This window comes from Sturnus vulgaris, chromosome 2, assembly GCF_052056855.1.
Source record: "Sturnus vulgaris isolate bStuVul1 chromosome 2, bStuVul1.hap1, whole genome shotgun sequence".
NCBI lineage: Eukaryota > Metazoa > Chordata > Aves > Passeriformes > Sturnidae > Sturnus > Sturnus vulgaris.
In genome coordinates this window covers 23,473,953-23,486,194 of record NC_142244.1, presented here as the reverse complement: position 1 = coordinate 23,486,194, position 12,242 = coordinate 23,473,953, and the positions used below count along the sequence as shown (strand labels likewise).

The 12,242-nt window shown below is 40.4% G+C and overlaps 1 protein-coding gene across 1 annotated transcript; it reads left to right on the top strand.

Annotated features, from left to right (window-relative positions):
• Positions 1-2,534: 2,534 nt before the first annotated feature.
• Positions 2,535-4,905, top strand: GPR15 (G protein-coupled receptor 15). Its single transcript, XM_014878621.2, has one exon. It carries the CDS (start codon positions 2,539-2,541, stop codon positions 3,637-3,639), a length of 1,101 nt encoding a protein of 366 aa, XP_014734107.1. The 5' UTR covers positions 2,535-2,538; the 3' UTR covers positions 3,640-4,905.
• Positions 4,906-12,242: the final 7,337 nt, after the last annotated feature.

Genomic DNA, 12,242 nt, shown 5'->3' with positions numbered 1-12,242 from the left:
TGTCTGATTTCTAAAGCTTGTAACTGTTTGTAAGCTGCTATTTTCTAACTGCAGAGTAAAATAACACATAGATCCACCTTTGCAAGAGAAGTAGTGTAGAATTGACTGTAGGGTTCAGCTGGTGTCCTGCTCTAGTAATAATGGAAAGAAATTGCCTCTATTTCCCAGTGGAAAAAAAACACAAAACCCAACAAAACTAAAACACATTCCTTGAAGCAGTAAGAAAAGATCACAGAAAATTCACCTCTGCACTGAACTCATCAAACATTATTTTTGTAAAGTGTAAGCTACTTGGGCACAAGTCTTGGCTGAAAACTCAGTATATTCTTTGTACTCTTCAGATGGTGAGAGGATGATTTTAGCCTGTGCTTTCTTGCAAGTTTACACTTGATGTCGCTTGCATACAAATTGCAATGTCCTCAACACAACCTGATTTTAAGAGTTTTAGGAGTTTGCTTCTGTGTTTCCTTCTCCCACATTTGCCAGGGAAGAAATAAGCTAGCACCTAATCCATACTGTAACTAACCACTGACAAGTCTCTCATAAAGAAAAAGACTTGCAGCACCAGCATTTACTCACTTTAATGACCAGGGAAGAGACTTTTATATTTCAGTAAAAATAAGAATTGTGTTTTAGACAATCAGGTGCAGGAGATTACTTCTAGAATAACAACGAGGCACTTTTCAAATCTATGGAGTTTTTTTTTACTCTGATTCATGAGTGAACTAATTAAACAGAGTCACTGCTGCTTACTTAGAAGAAGATATAATGATTTCTAGGGTGAATGTCTACCACCCACTTTGAGATGGCAGGAAGATGATTTTTAGCCTGTTATTAGTTACAAATTCACATTTACATCTGTGGCATACAAATAAATAATCTTAGCTAGGGTATTTTTATACACCTTGATCTTTTTTCAGAGTTTGTGATGGCTGAATTGTACTGACTAAGTTAATGCTTACTCATTCCATAAAAATAGTCAGCTAGAGTCCACTAGGAAGGCACTAGATAGGAAGGCAGTTGTATATAAGTGGGTACTTTTTAGATATCAGCATATCTATACATGAGCCAGTGCCCACCTAAATACCCTTCCATCCAGTCATTTTACAGCAGCTTCTTCTTTTCTAGGGAGTCTACCAGGCACCTGCTGCACAGGAGCACATAACCTGAGCACTGGGAGAGTGAATCTGAGTGCATCCAGAGTGCACTGGAGGGACTAACTCTCTGTGCATACAATTTGGAGTTGCTCTTTGCATGTGGAGACATGTACAGATGCAATCTGTCTGCCCGGGGATAGAGCATGCACCAGGAGGCGATTTCCTCAAAGCTTTGAGAATCCTGGAAGCCTGCCTGGTCTGTGGACATGCTGGTGGGAGGGAGAGGAAGGCGAAAATGAATTTATTTTTAGAAGAGAGGAAGGATGATGAAGACCAATAGTGCAGGTTGCAAATTAGTATGCACTGAAAAAGCTGTAATGAATTCAGTAGTTATAAAAATGAGAATTTCTGTTTGATTTATGCAACGCTGAAAGAGCTGTCTGTAAGGTAAGTCACAGCTGGAGCAATATTGATACTGCAAATGGAAGATGAAGGAAATCAGAGCTCGTTAAGACAAGTGAGTGCTGTATATAAAAGAACAGCTCAAGAGCCAGGCAGGCTGTGCAGCCAGAAGGAGAAGGAACAAACCAATGCTCTGGAGTCCAGGACTGTGGCTGATAGGAAGCCTGTGTAGGGGATGGGAGCATCAAGTCAAGTTTCAAATGGCAGAAGAATAGACAACACTTTGGAAAACTGTTCTCAAAGTTTCTAATACATTCCTAAAGTTGGATGTGGAGAGTCCAGATCTAGGGGAATTGGCGGGGCTGCAGGGAAGAGGGGGGCACTGGCAGGGCAGCCAAGAACCTGGGACTGATAAAGAACTACCAGCTCCAGGGCAGAATGGACAGAGGAGTTTTAAATGTTTCTCCCTATATATATTCATATGAGAGAATTACTTTCAAACAGAAAACAACAATCATAAACAGTCAAGTAAAATAAAAGCCTCCAAGCCTCAGGAAAGTCAGACTTGCCCTGACAAGCAATTTATACAAAATGTTTTGAATATAGATAAAGATTGGGGCACCTGAATTCACGTTCTCAGACTTCTTATAAGCTGGTATAATCTCAAATTTCTTCAAACTACCAATATACTTTCCTTAAAAAAACAAACAAACAAAAAGTTTAGAATCTCAAAAACTGCCTTCTCTCTACCAAAAGGAAAGCAAAACCTGAAGCCGGAAATGCAAAATGGAGATAGAATCAGTAAAACTAAACCTGATTTTTAAAAAAGCCACACACATTTATTCTGAAGGCAGGGTTTTAACTAATCAGATCTCTTGTTGCTTGTTCCTTGCCTATGCAGTTGGTTAAAAGAGTATAAATTACCTCCCACAAAACCACCCCCCCCCCCTTGTCTCCTCCTCCCCCCTCACTGATAAAATGTTTTTAAAGACCTGGGAGGAAAGGGTAGGGGAAGATCAGAGCCTCCCTCAGAGAGAGGATGAGGACAGCAGGGCCAGAAATGGAACTCCCCCAACTGTCATCCACGGCTACAGTCACCTTCAACTATGACTACTACTATGATGACCAGTGCCAGTACCAGCACCTGCAACATATGTCTACTTTCCTCCCTATCCTTTATAGTGCCGTCTTCCTGGTGGGCATTGTTGGCAACTCAATCTTGATAGCAGCCTTGGTCTTCAAGCGACGGGTCCAGAGGCTGATTGACATCTTTATCATCAACCTCGCTGCATCTGACTTCATCTTCCTCATCACACTGCCTTTCTGGGTGGACATGGAGGTGTCGGACGAGAGCTGGAGGGTAGGATCTTTCCTCTGCAAAGCTAGTTCCTATGTCATCTCAGTCAATATGTACTGCAGCATCCTGCTCCTCACCTGTATGAGTGTTGACCGCTACCTCGCTATCCTGCACCCCTCTATCGCACGACGGATCAGGACAAGATCCTATTCCAGAGCACTCTGCATCTGTGTCTGGTTACTATCCTGCTGCTTAGGGATGCCAACTCTTTTGTCCAGAGAACTGAAGAAGCAATATGGAAAGACTTACTGCACAGACAAAGCCGTGACAGAAGTCAAACAGATCATGTCACTGGTGCTTTTAATCCTGGCCTTCTTCTTCCCACTGTTGAGTATCTTAACCTTCTACTGCTCCATCACCAAGAGACTCTGTGTGCACTATCAGAAGGCTGGGAAACATGATAAGAAACTGAGAAAATCCATCAAGATCGTCTTCATTGTAGTGGCAGCTTTTGTTGTCTCCTGGGTCCCTTACAATCTTTTCAAGCTTATGGCCATCCTTTTGCGACTCCTAAAGCAGCCTGACTGTTTCTCTGGCAGGGTTGCCCAGCTGGGCATAAAGGTGAGCAGCCCTTTTGCTTTTGCCAATAGCTGTGCCAACCCTTTCATTTACTTTTGCTTTGACAACTACATCCGCAGAGCCATGCTCCAGTGCCTGTGCCCATGGGTGAAAATCAACAGCAACAGCTCTGATACCCTGGACACCCACCTGAGCCATTCCTTATCCAATTTTGTGGCAGGGGAGTATGCCACCAGGAAGAGGAAGCGCTCTGTGTCCCTCTGACTGTGAGTTGGGACTGCGGAGGAAGGAACTTCTTCCCCCAAAAATAGCAGGAAAAGAAAAAGAGAAATAAGCAACAGAGATAGGTGCAACTGTAATGCAACCAGTGCTTCAGGTGGGAGGGATGTTGCTTCCTTCTAAATGCAGATAGGAATAGGACTAGGAAACTTTAACCACAGAATTACTTCACAATGATTGATGTGACAATACATGGTGTAAATGTGAAACCATCATACCAAGAAACAGCTACAAATGCTTATGGTGGAACCCCAGTACAAGTGCTGCAAACTACAAAAAAGAACCATGTGATTCAGCCAAGGCCTCTCCGAGACAAGCTTTGAACTTATGTGTATATAGGTTTTTATTCTGTGCAAGAAAAGCAACCTGAGTGTTTCTTTTTGGTTCCTAGCTTTCCCACAAATAATTCGCAATGTCCTCAAACCGACCTGATCAATTCTGGGTTTTTGGAGGTTTTTTGAACTTAGAAATCCATTATTTTAATGAATTTGTGTGTTACCAGTTCTCATAACTCGAGTCTTGTGCATTTTAAGTCTCAGCTTATGACAGCATTAAATCTTTAGTTTTAATCGTAATAATTAAAGTGTTTAGCCCCTCAGATTTCAGCAAAAAAACCCAGAACTTGAAGGCAAAGAAACCAGGAGACAAGCAAAACATTGCATTTAACCTTTCTCTTAAAGAAAAGAAGACCAACAAAAGCACACTTGTGCTTTTTAAGACTTTTTTGAGGACCTGACATAATTTCTGTTTGCTTTGATCAAAACTAAAGAGCCACTGCCTTCTACTAAGGAAAAGGATACAGTGTGAGTGAAAGGTTACACACATGCAAACCTGCTAAAAGGCTTCAAAGGGAAGACAGCTATGTCAGCTAACACAGCTCATGAAAAAACTGTCTGGACAGCAGAGAAAAAATCTCTGGAGATTCTGGAGGACAACGGAAGTGGTATCCCCACAATGTAACTGCAGCATGTGTACACTCACTACGGCTTTTCTTTTCACACCTCTGTATTTTCTAAACGTCTGCAAATGGGAATAACTCTTTTGATTGTTACGAATAAATCCTGGTATTTGCATTTTGTATCAAATCTTGTTGAACGTTGAGCTGTTTAATGTCCGCAGAGAAACAAGAGCAGACCTCACACAAGGGCAGAGCAAGCCTAGAAACCAAGGAATGCACGTCTTTCCCAGCTCCCAGCCAGTTCCACAGTGGACCACCGGCTAGCAGAGCAGGTGGAGAGCTGGCTCTGCAGGCTCAGGGGAGGCAGAAGTGTCTTTCAGCAATTGGTGGTGGCAGAGTGCTCTCTGGCACACAGTGGGATAATGGGATACACACCTGAGCTAAAACGGGAACACACACGAGCTTTTTGCTTCTCCCCTTCCTTCACTGCATGTGTTTCTTTCCTCACTCACTACTTCTAAAAGATTTTGGTTTTCTTCCTCCACTTGACAGACTTTCCCTCCCACCCCCATCAAACTGCCAAGCTCCTTTTTCAGGCTTACAGCTGCATGAAAAGCATCAACTGTTCCCAGACCTGCCAGTGTTTGAGAATGAGGCTAGTGTTAGTTCCAATTTTAAAGTTATAAAGTTTTACATTTATTTGCAGTGACCCTCAGAAACTGCTGTCTCTTCTCAATCTCTTACCTTCTTTCTACCTTTATAAGTGTATAACAAGAGAAGCTTTATTTTAGAAAAATAAGCCTAAGATTTGTATTTCGACTAAGATATGATTTTTATTTTAGAAAAAAATCAATAATTCAGACTTGTTTATTATTCCCTCAATCCCTGCCCAAAGCACTAAAATACTTTGGAATACATCAAATCTATAAGATTTCTAATAATTCCAGTTAGAGCTGCTAATTTCTTTCTTTCATCTTTAATACTTCAAAACACCAGATCAAATTGGAAAAATTACTGAGGAACTCCACTGAGATCTCATGCCTAAAGCTTTAGTTTCTGGAAAATAACAAATAAACTTGATAAATATTGCCAGGCTTGAGGAGAATCGGGTATAAATGCCACAGGAAATGCTCCATATGAGCAAAGAAATAAAATATACAAGAGGCAACTAATTCAGCAAAGGAAAACTCACCAGAATCTTTCAGACTTTCATCCAAATTAGTGTAACTCATTTTTTTGTGAACTGAAGATCATTTGACACTTTCATGACATGATAAATATTATTTTCAATTTTTTTTTTAAGAAAAGACAACCTAAGATTGAACAGCTTTACTTCAGGAGCTTTAAATATTCCATGTTAAAATTTATTATTTTTTTGTTGGCACTAACATTTCTTAGAATGATACCAAAATTATTGTGATTGAAGGTATTTAACGTGGTAGTCTTGAATAATGTAACAGATTGCCTATTTTATCTATGTTAAAAAAAATGAATGACAGTAAATTGGTTTGCTGTGCAAAATGGAAATAGTGCAATTCTGATATTACCCCTGCCGAAGACCTTGGCAAGTAATTTGGATTGGGTTTTTTTCCTTACAACATTTATTATTTTAAAACAAGTCCAGTATGACTGCAGCTAATAAATATGGTTTGGCTCTTTGTAATCTAACTTCCGCTTTCATTGTCATGAAAAAGTAGCAAAGCATTACTAGAAAATCTGTAAGTGAGTCTGGATGGGAACATTCATCTTTCCATCCTACAAATCTTTTCATTATTTCAGAGATGCTTTTATATCTCCTTAGAATTAAATCAAGATCTTTTGAAGTTTTTAATAAAAACAACTATACTACCAGTACCACCCCCAGTCTAGAGGCTGGTGCACTGTCTTGAGGTGTGTATAATCAAAATTAAAGTGCCTTTGCTTCTTGATATAAATCAGGATCCTGTTAGATACATCTCTTAGTCTCCATTTTGGCTTGTACGAATCAGCAGCTTTCAGAAATTAAGTTTTTCATCTCAACACAAAGAAAAATTGTGTCCAGACCTGATGCTTGCTTAAATAGGCAAAGAATTTTTGCAACCTTAATTTCAGCAGCAGATGTAGTAACACTGACAACTGCTCTGCAGCTAAATGGAACTTAGAGCTGCGGGGGACTGAGGAGACAGTCACACATGGAACAGCCTCAGACCCGAGATGAGCAGGGCAAACTTGCAGCCCCCAAAACAAGAAAGGTGGTGTAGTCACTGTGTGGATTGACCCTCCACAAGTACTGCAGTGAAGATTGGGTCTTGGAAGTCAAGAGGAGAACTTCCACTGACTTAGATGCATCCAGATTTCATCTGCAGCTCCTCCACACTGGTGGGATGAAAAGCCACTCGCAGCATGTCTGTGCCTCAGGTTTCTAATAGAGCGGACTACAAAATGAACATTTCCTAACTTTGCAACGATGTTGCAATTATATATTTGTCTACTGCTTCACAGGAACAGTAAGGTCGTTGACAAAAGAAGGTTGGAGGTTTTTCCTCAGGTGCTTGCAGGGCTATTGTACAAAGAGATATCAGCTGGTGAGTGGGGACACTTACACATACTCCTAACAGATACACTGTTACTACTGGAATACGAAGTTGTTAGCCCTGTAGGATCACGTACATTTGTGAGGTCAGGAAGAACTTGTGAGTAGATTTGCAAGCTGTGAGCACAAATCATCACATGTCCCAAAATGCCTGACTGAAACACTTGGACTCAATGCTCTTAAAGGTCTTTCCCAATCAAAATGATTCTGTGATTCTTCTCTGGCTGAAAAGGCTTCACCCAGTTAAGGAGCACATTTCATGGCAAGTGAAGAACAGAAAGCAGTGACCACAATCCTGAAATGGAAAATCCATCACCTCAGGCTATTTACCAAATATGTCTGCATATTGTCCACGAAAGAGATCAGTTCATGAATAGGAGCAAAGAAAGAGCTACCTAAATCCACTACGGGTGGAAGCAGGCTCTGGCCATGATTTAAATGGCTTCACAAGTAACTACAATGCTACCAAATGTCTCACACAGAGGTGGCTGGGAACCCCTAGAACATCAGAAAGAGCCAAGTTATCTCATTTAACATTTTAATATTATACCACAAAGTCTGCAATTAGTGCACTCTAGGTCTCAATAACAACCCAAGCAGGCTGCTCAGTTTGCAGGTGCAGGTGTTCAGTACACTGCTGGAGTCTTGCTGCAAGTGACAGGAGGTTTTGGAATAGTCCAGTCTCACTAAATGACAGAGGGGTTTTGGCCCCAAGCATCTGGGCAGCTAAGACCTGAGTTCATAATGAAGTAAAAGAATGCAAAATATGGGAGATGAGAAAGCAAGTCGATTGGAAAACAACAGAGTTCAAGAAGGGCAGTCTTCCACCTCTGAGCTGATGAAAAATTCATGCCAAAGGCCAGGCTGCTTGTGTTGATACTTTTTTAAAATACGAGTTGAAACATAGGGTTTTTTTCCCAGTTCACCTCACCTATGTTTCTGTAACAGATTGCAGCAGCTTTGGAAATTGAGCCCGCTTGTTATGATTTGAGAGCACTCAACATTATCAATATTAATCATCTAAATAATGCTTTGTGACCAAAACACATATTTTCAAACTTCAAAACAGTTTTATTATTAGTAAGAGACCACATTCTAAGTCAGAATCTCCCTCTAAGTCTAGTCAGTAAACATATATCTGCTGTTTATTTCTCACATTTTCTAGAGTACATGGGATTTTACAAGAGGCATCTCAGCAACAGATCTCAAAAAAGAAAAGGCAAATGTTTCTCTGAAAATTTGGACTGCATTTAGCTGCTTTGGGGTCTAGAGTAGGTCACAGGGAAGGTAAGGTGCAAATCCTATCTCTGAGAAAATGCTTCTCACAAGGTGAATTCAGAGGCTTTCCTTTGTATTAGTTCAGTCCCTTTGCAAAGCACTGATGTCCAGAAAAGGTGAATACTCACTTTCTAAACAGCAGATCCTTCAAAAGTGAAATGGATTCAAGAATACGAGGAATCAACTGGATGCATCCAAAAGTTACTAGTCAATTCTGGGAAAAAAACCAACGAACACTGTCTTTTGCTGTGCAATGGAGTCCCTAAAATTCAATGCCCTCTTTCTTCCTACATTTATAAAACTAGTTAATACAAATATAAAAGAACAGCTGGTTCTCAAAGGATGCACTTTCTTTAACCCTCAATTTGAGGCAAAGTAAACCAGCCTGTGAAATTGTGTGGCATCTGCTCAGAGAATGAAACTTAGTCAGTGGTTTTAAAATTGATCCAAATTTTCAGTCTAGCTTTAAAACTGTTACACAAAACATCCAAAAAGTTAGACTTGAAATGCAAATAGCAGCTTTTGCACTGAGAAACACCATGTCTAAAAAAATACAGCACAAATATTTGCCACATATAGTACCATGCACCTGACTTGACTATACACATTACTTCTCTCTATGTACTGCCTAAATAACTGCATGACTACAGCCACCATTTCCCCTGTCACCCACTCTTCACCCCCCCTCCTCTGGCAACCATAGAAACTTCTGCCCATGCCTCACACAGAGAAAACATGCAAAGACAGAGAGAAAAGAAACAGGTGCATATTTGGTTTTGCCTGTGCTTGAACCTGTGAGAGCAACCCACCATGAGTACAATCACACCACTTAAAAGGTGTTGCAAGTAAGAGTAGATGCTTGGGAGCTTTCAAGAAACACATATATGTACATGAACTTCTGCTCTCCCCGTAACATCAAGACACTATGGATAGAGGGGTGCTGAGAAGCAGAGTGCAACAAATACACTGAAAAGCACAGTGGCATGCCCAAAACCTCAGCTCTAGATAAGGTGTCAGATATTATGAAATCTAGTCAAAGAACATGGTACTTCCGACCACTTAGGAATGCACTCAAGTAATTGAAAAACTTTTTCAGATATCTCATCAAAAGAGAGAAGGCTTTGGAAAAGTCTAGAGGAAGAGAAGAGAAGAGAAGAGAAGAGAAGAGAAGAGAAGAGAAGAGAAGAGAAGAGAAGAGAAGAGAAGAGAAGAGAAGAGAAGAGAAGAGAAGAGAAGAGAAGAGAAGAGAAGAGAAGAGAAGAGAAGAGAAGAGAAGAGGAGAAGAGACCTTTAACAACCCTTATAATCCCCTAGCTTCCGAGGATCATGTTTTGGCAACTGCACTGATGGTGCTGTGACACACTTTTGCACAGCCACTTAAGAGGCTGTGACCTTCCTGAGGCTATTAAAAATGTCTGAAACCCCTGATGATTCCTAAAGGAGAGGTAATTTTCATACTCTTCTAATTTTTAAGTACTTGTGTAACTGCACTAATGATACTTACAGGTCTTTATTTCCACTGTTGTCCAAATAAATACTAACTAAATTCAGTATGGAAACTGCTGGTTTTGTTGAAAGTCGACTGGAATTTTATATGACTAACTTCAAGAAAGCTGGGGTTTGGCTGATTGAGAAGACCAAAAGCCTAACTCACAGACTACCAACCCAGTAGTGAACCCAGCTGGATTAGTGTGTCTTTTAGAATTCATGCTAATGATTAATCTCCAAAAGCTCTGAATGGCCATGAAACCCATAATTCTGTGGCCTCACATAGAGAGTGGAGCCATTCAAATATGTGCTCCCAGCTGTGCTGCTGGACTAGGTTTCCTGATGCTGCTGGCTGCACCTTCCTTAAAGTGCCTTTAAGCAACTTGGATAAAACATAGGGCAAGGTGTCAGTGATTTAGGCATCTGTGTTCTCTGCTTTGGGCATCTCTGTTCCCTGCTCTTCTCCCGTGGCTGTAAGGGCAGGATAAACTGTAGTGTAAAAACACAAGGGCTGAAGCGACTGCTAACAGCTGTAGGATAACTACCGGGCTTTGACATAGAGTGCCTCATGCTCATGGAGAGGACAAATAGTGACATGCATCTTCTTCCTTTTTATCTCAAAAAAGCAAGCCTGTGTTTTGACTCATGCTCTAACAAGTGGCATTACCAACACAGCTGGAGAAGCCTGCAGCCAATCATCCGGTTCACCAAGAGCAAACACTTAACCGATTATTTTTCACATGTATCTGCCAAAACCTGCAAGGGTAGGTAGCCGTCCTTTATCCTCAGAACCCACAAAATTCACTGAAAATACTGAGATGCCATGCAAATCTATTCAGAGGTTCCTTTTACTTGCTTTTGAACTGTAGGTTTACCCTTTAACCACACACTTTCCTTGCACACACTGGAAGGAAAACAAACATTCCTTTAAAAGGAAAGCTGAAGGGTCTTGAGGGTATAACCACCTATTAGCATCACACATAGTCCACTCAGGGAACAGACATGCTGCCACATACCAATTTAGGTGCTTCAAATCCAGGGTTTTTATTTACTCAGTTATTTAAGTCAGGTCTGAGATTTTCTTCATCAAGGGAGTCAGTCATAAACCCTGGTACACTGTGGGAGCAAATGTGTGTCAAGAACTGAAGTGCTTTCTGTATTTGTGCTCCATATTTTGATTTTATGTGTTATGACATGAGTCTGCAATGTCTGCATTACCTGTCAAGCCTCTATGGTGGATAGCTGCCAAGGAGCTGCCCAAAAAACTTCTAACAGTGCCTACTGTTCTCATCTTTTGATACAAGAATTTTTCTCTAGGTTTGCAGATGATAATTGCCTGCACCATATTTCTAACATTGCACATGAGCTAGCAAAAATTACTAACTTATGGTGAGTCAATTCAACAGAGAAATATTTCTTTTCCTCTCTCTTTCAACCCCACAGTGAACCCTCCACAATAATATATGATGGAGCAAAAGGCTCTTACAATTGAAGAGAAAAATTTTAAACCTAACTGCTATTAAGAAGTCTTGAGAAGAAGGATGGAGTTTATATGAACAAAGGACGTTTTTAGAAACACAGTTAATCAGACTAATGACTGTTTTGGATGAAGCATTGCTTCCCAATAAATAGTAAAAGTATTATGTGCCTTGTGTATGTATGTTGATTTTTTATAATAGACATTTATTTTTGTGGGGTATCAAAGTACTATTTGGAAAAATGGGTAACTTCAAATAAAATTATCATTTTCTCTCTCCAGCAAAATCTACCAGTTATTTTTACAAAATAAGAGTTCTATCAAGTCAACCTTATCATTAGAATAATAAAAGCTCTTTTGAAATCTAAAAACCACAAGCCTTTTCCTGCCCAGAAAAGGCTTAATTAGTTACTTAGATTGCTAAAATAATTGTATGTAGCTCCAACTAGTTTTGCCACCCAAAAAGAAGAAATAGGAGACTTCCCACTTTCATGCTGAGCAAAGCAGCTCAGAAGTATGGGCGACCTAAAAGGCTGAATTAGCCAACAGCCACAGTGGCAGTTTAACTGACAAAAAGCGGCATTAAACTAAGGACACAGCCTGTGGCCATTAACAAGGTTTGATTTATGTGGGTTTCCTTCCTTAACAAAACAAAAACAAAAACAACCAAAAACAAAACAACAAAACTTTGGATTTAATTGACCACAGCTGAAAACAGATTACTCCTGCAGGTCACACAACCACGTTAACTGTTTTACAGTTCTGTGCCCTCCAAGTATCAAAGCTGATCTGAGCATGGCACTTGGAAGCTCCTGCTGAAGGGAAGGTTACCTGCGAGGGTCTGTACTCCACTCCAAAGAGGGCAATCCTTCACC

Coding starts and splice junctions, on each gene's coding strand:
- GPR15 (XM_014878621.2), top strand. CDS start 2,539: ATGAGGACAGCAGGGCCAGAAATGGAACTCCCCCAACTGTCATCCACG.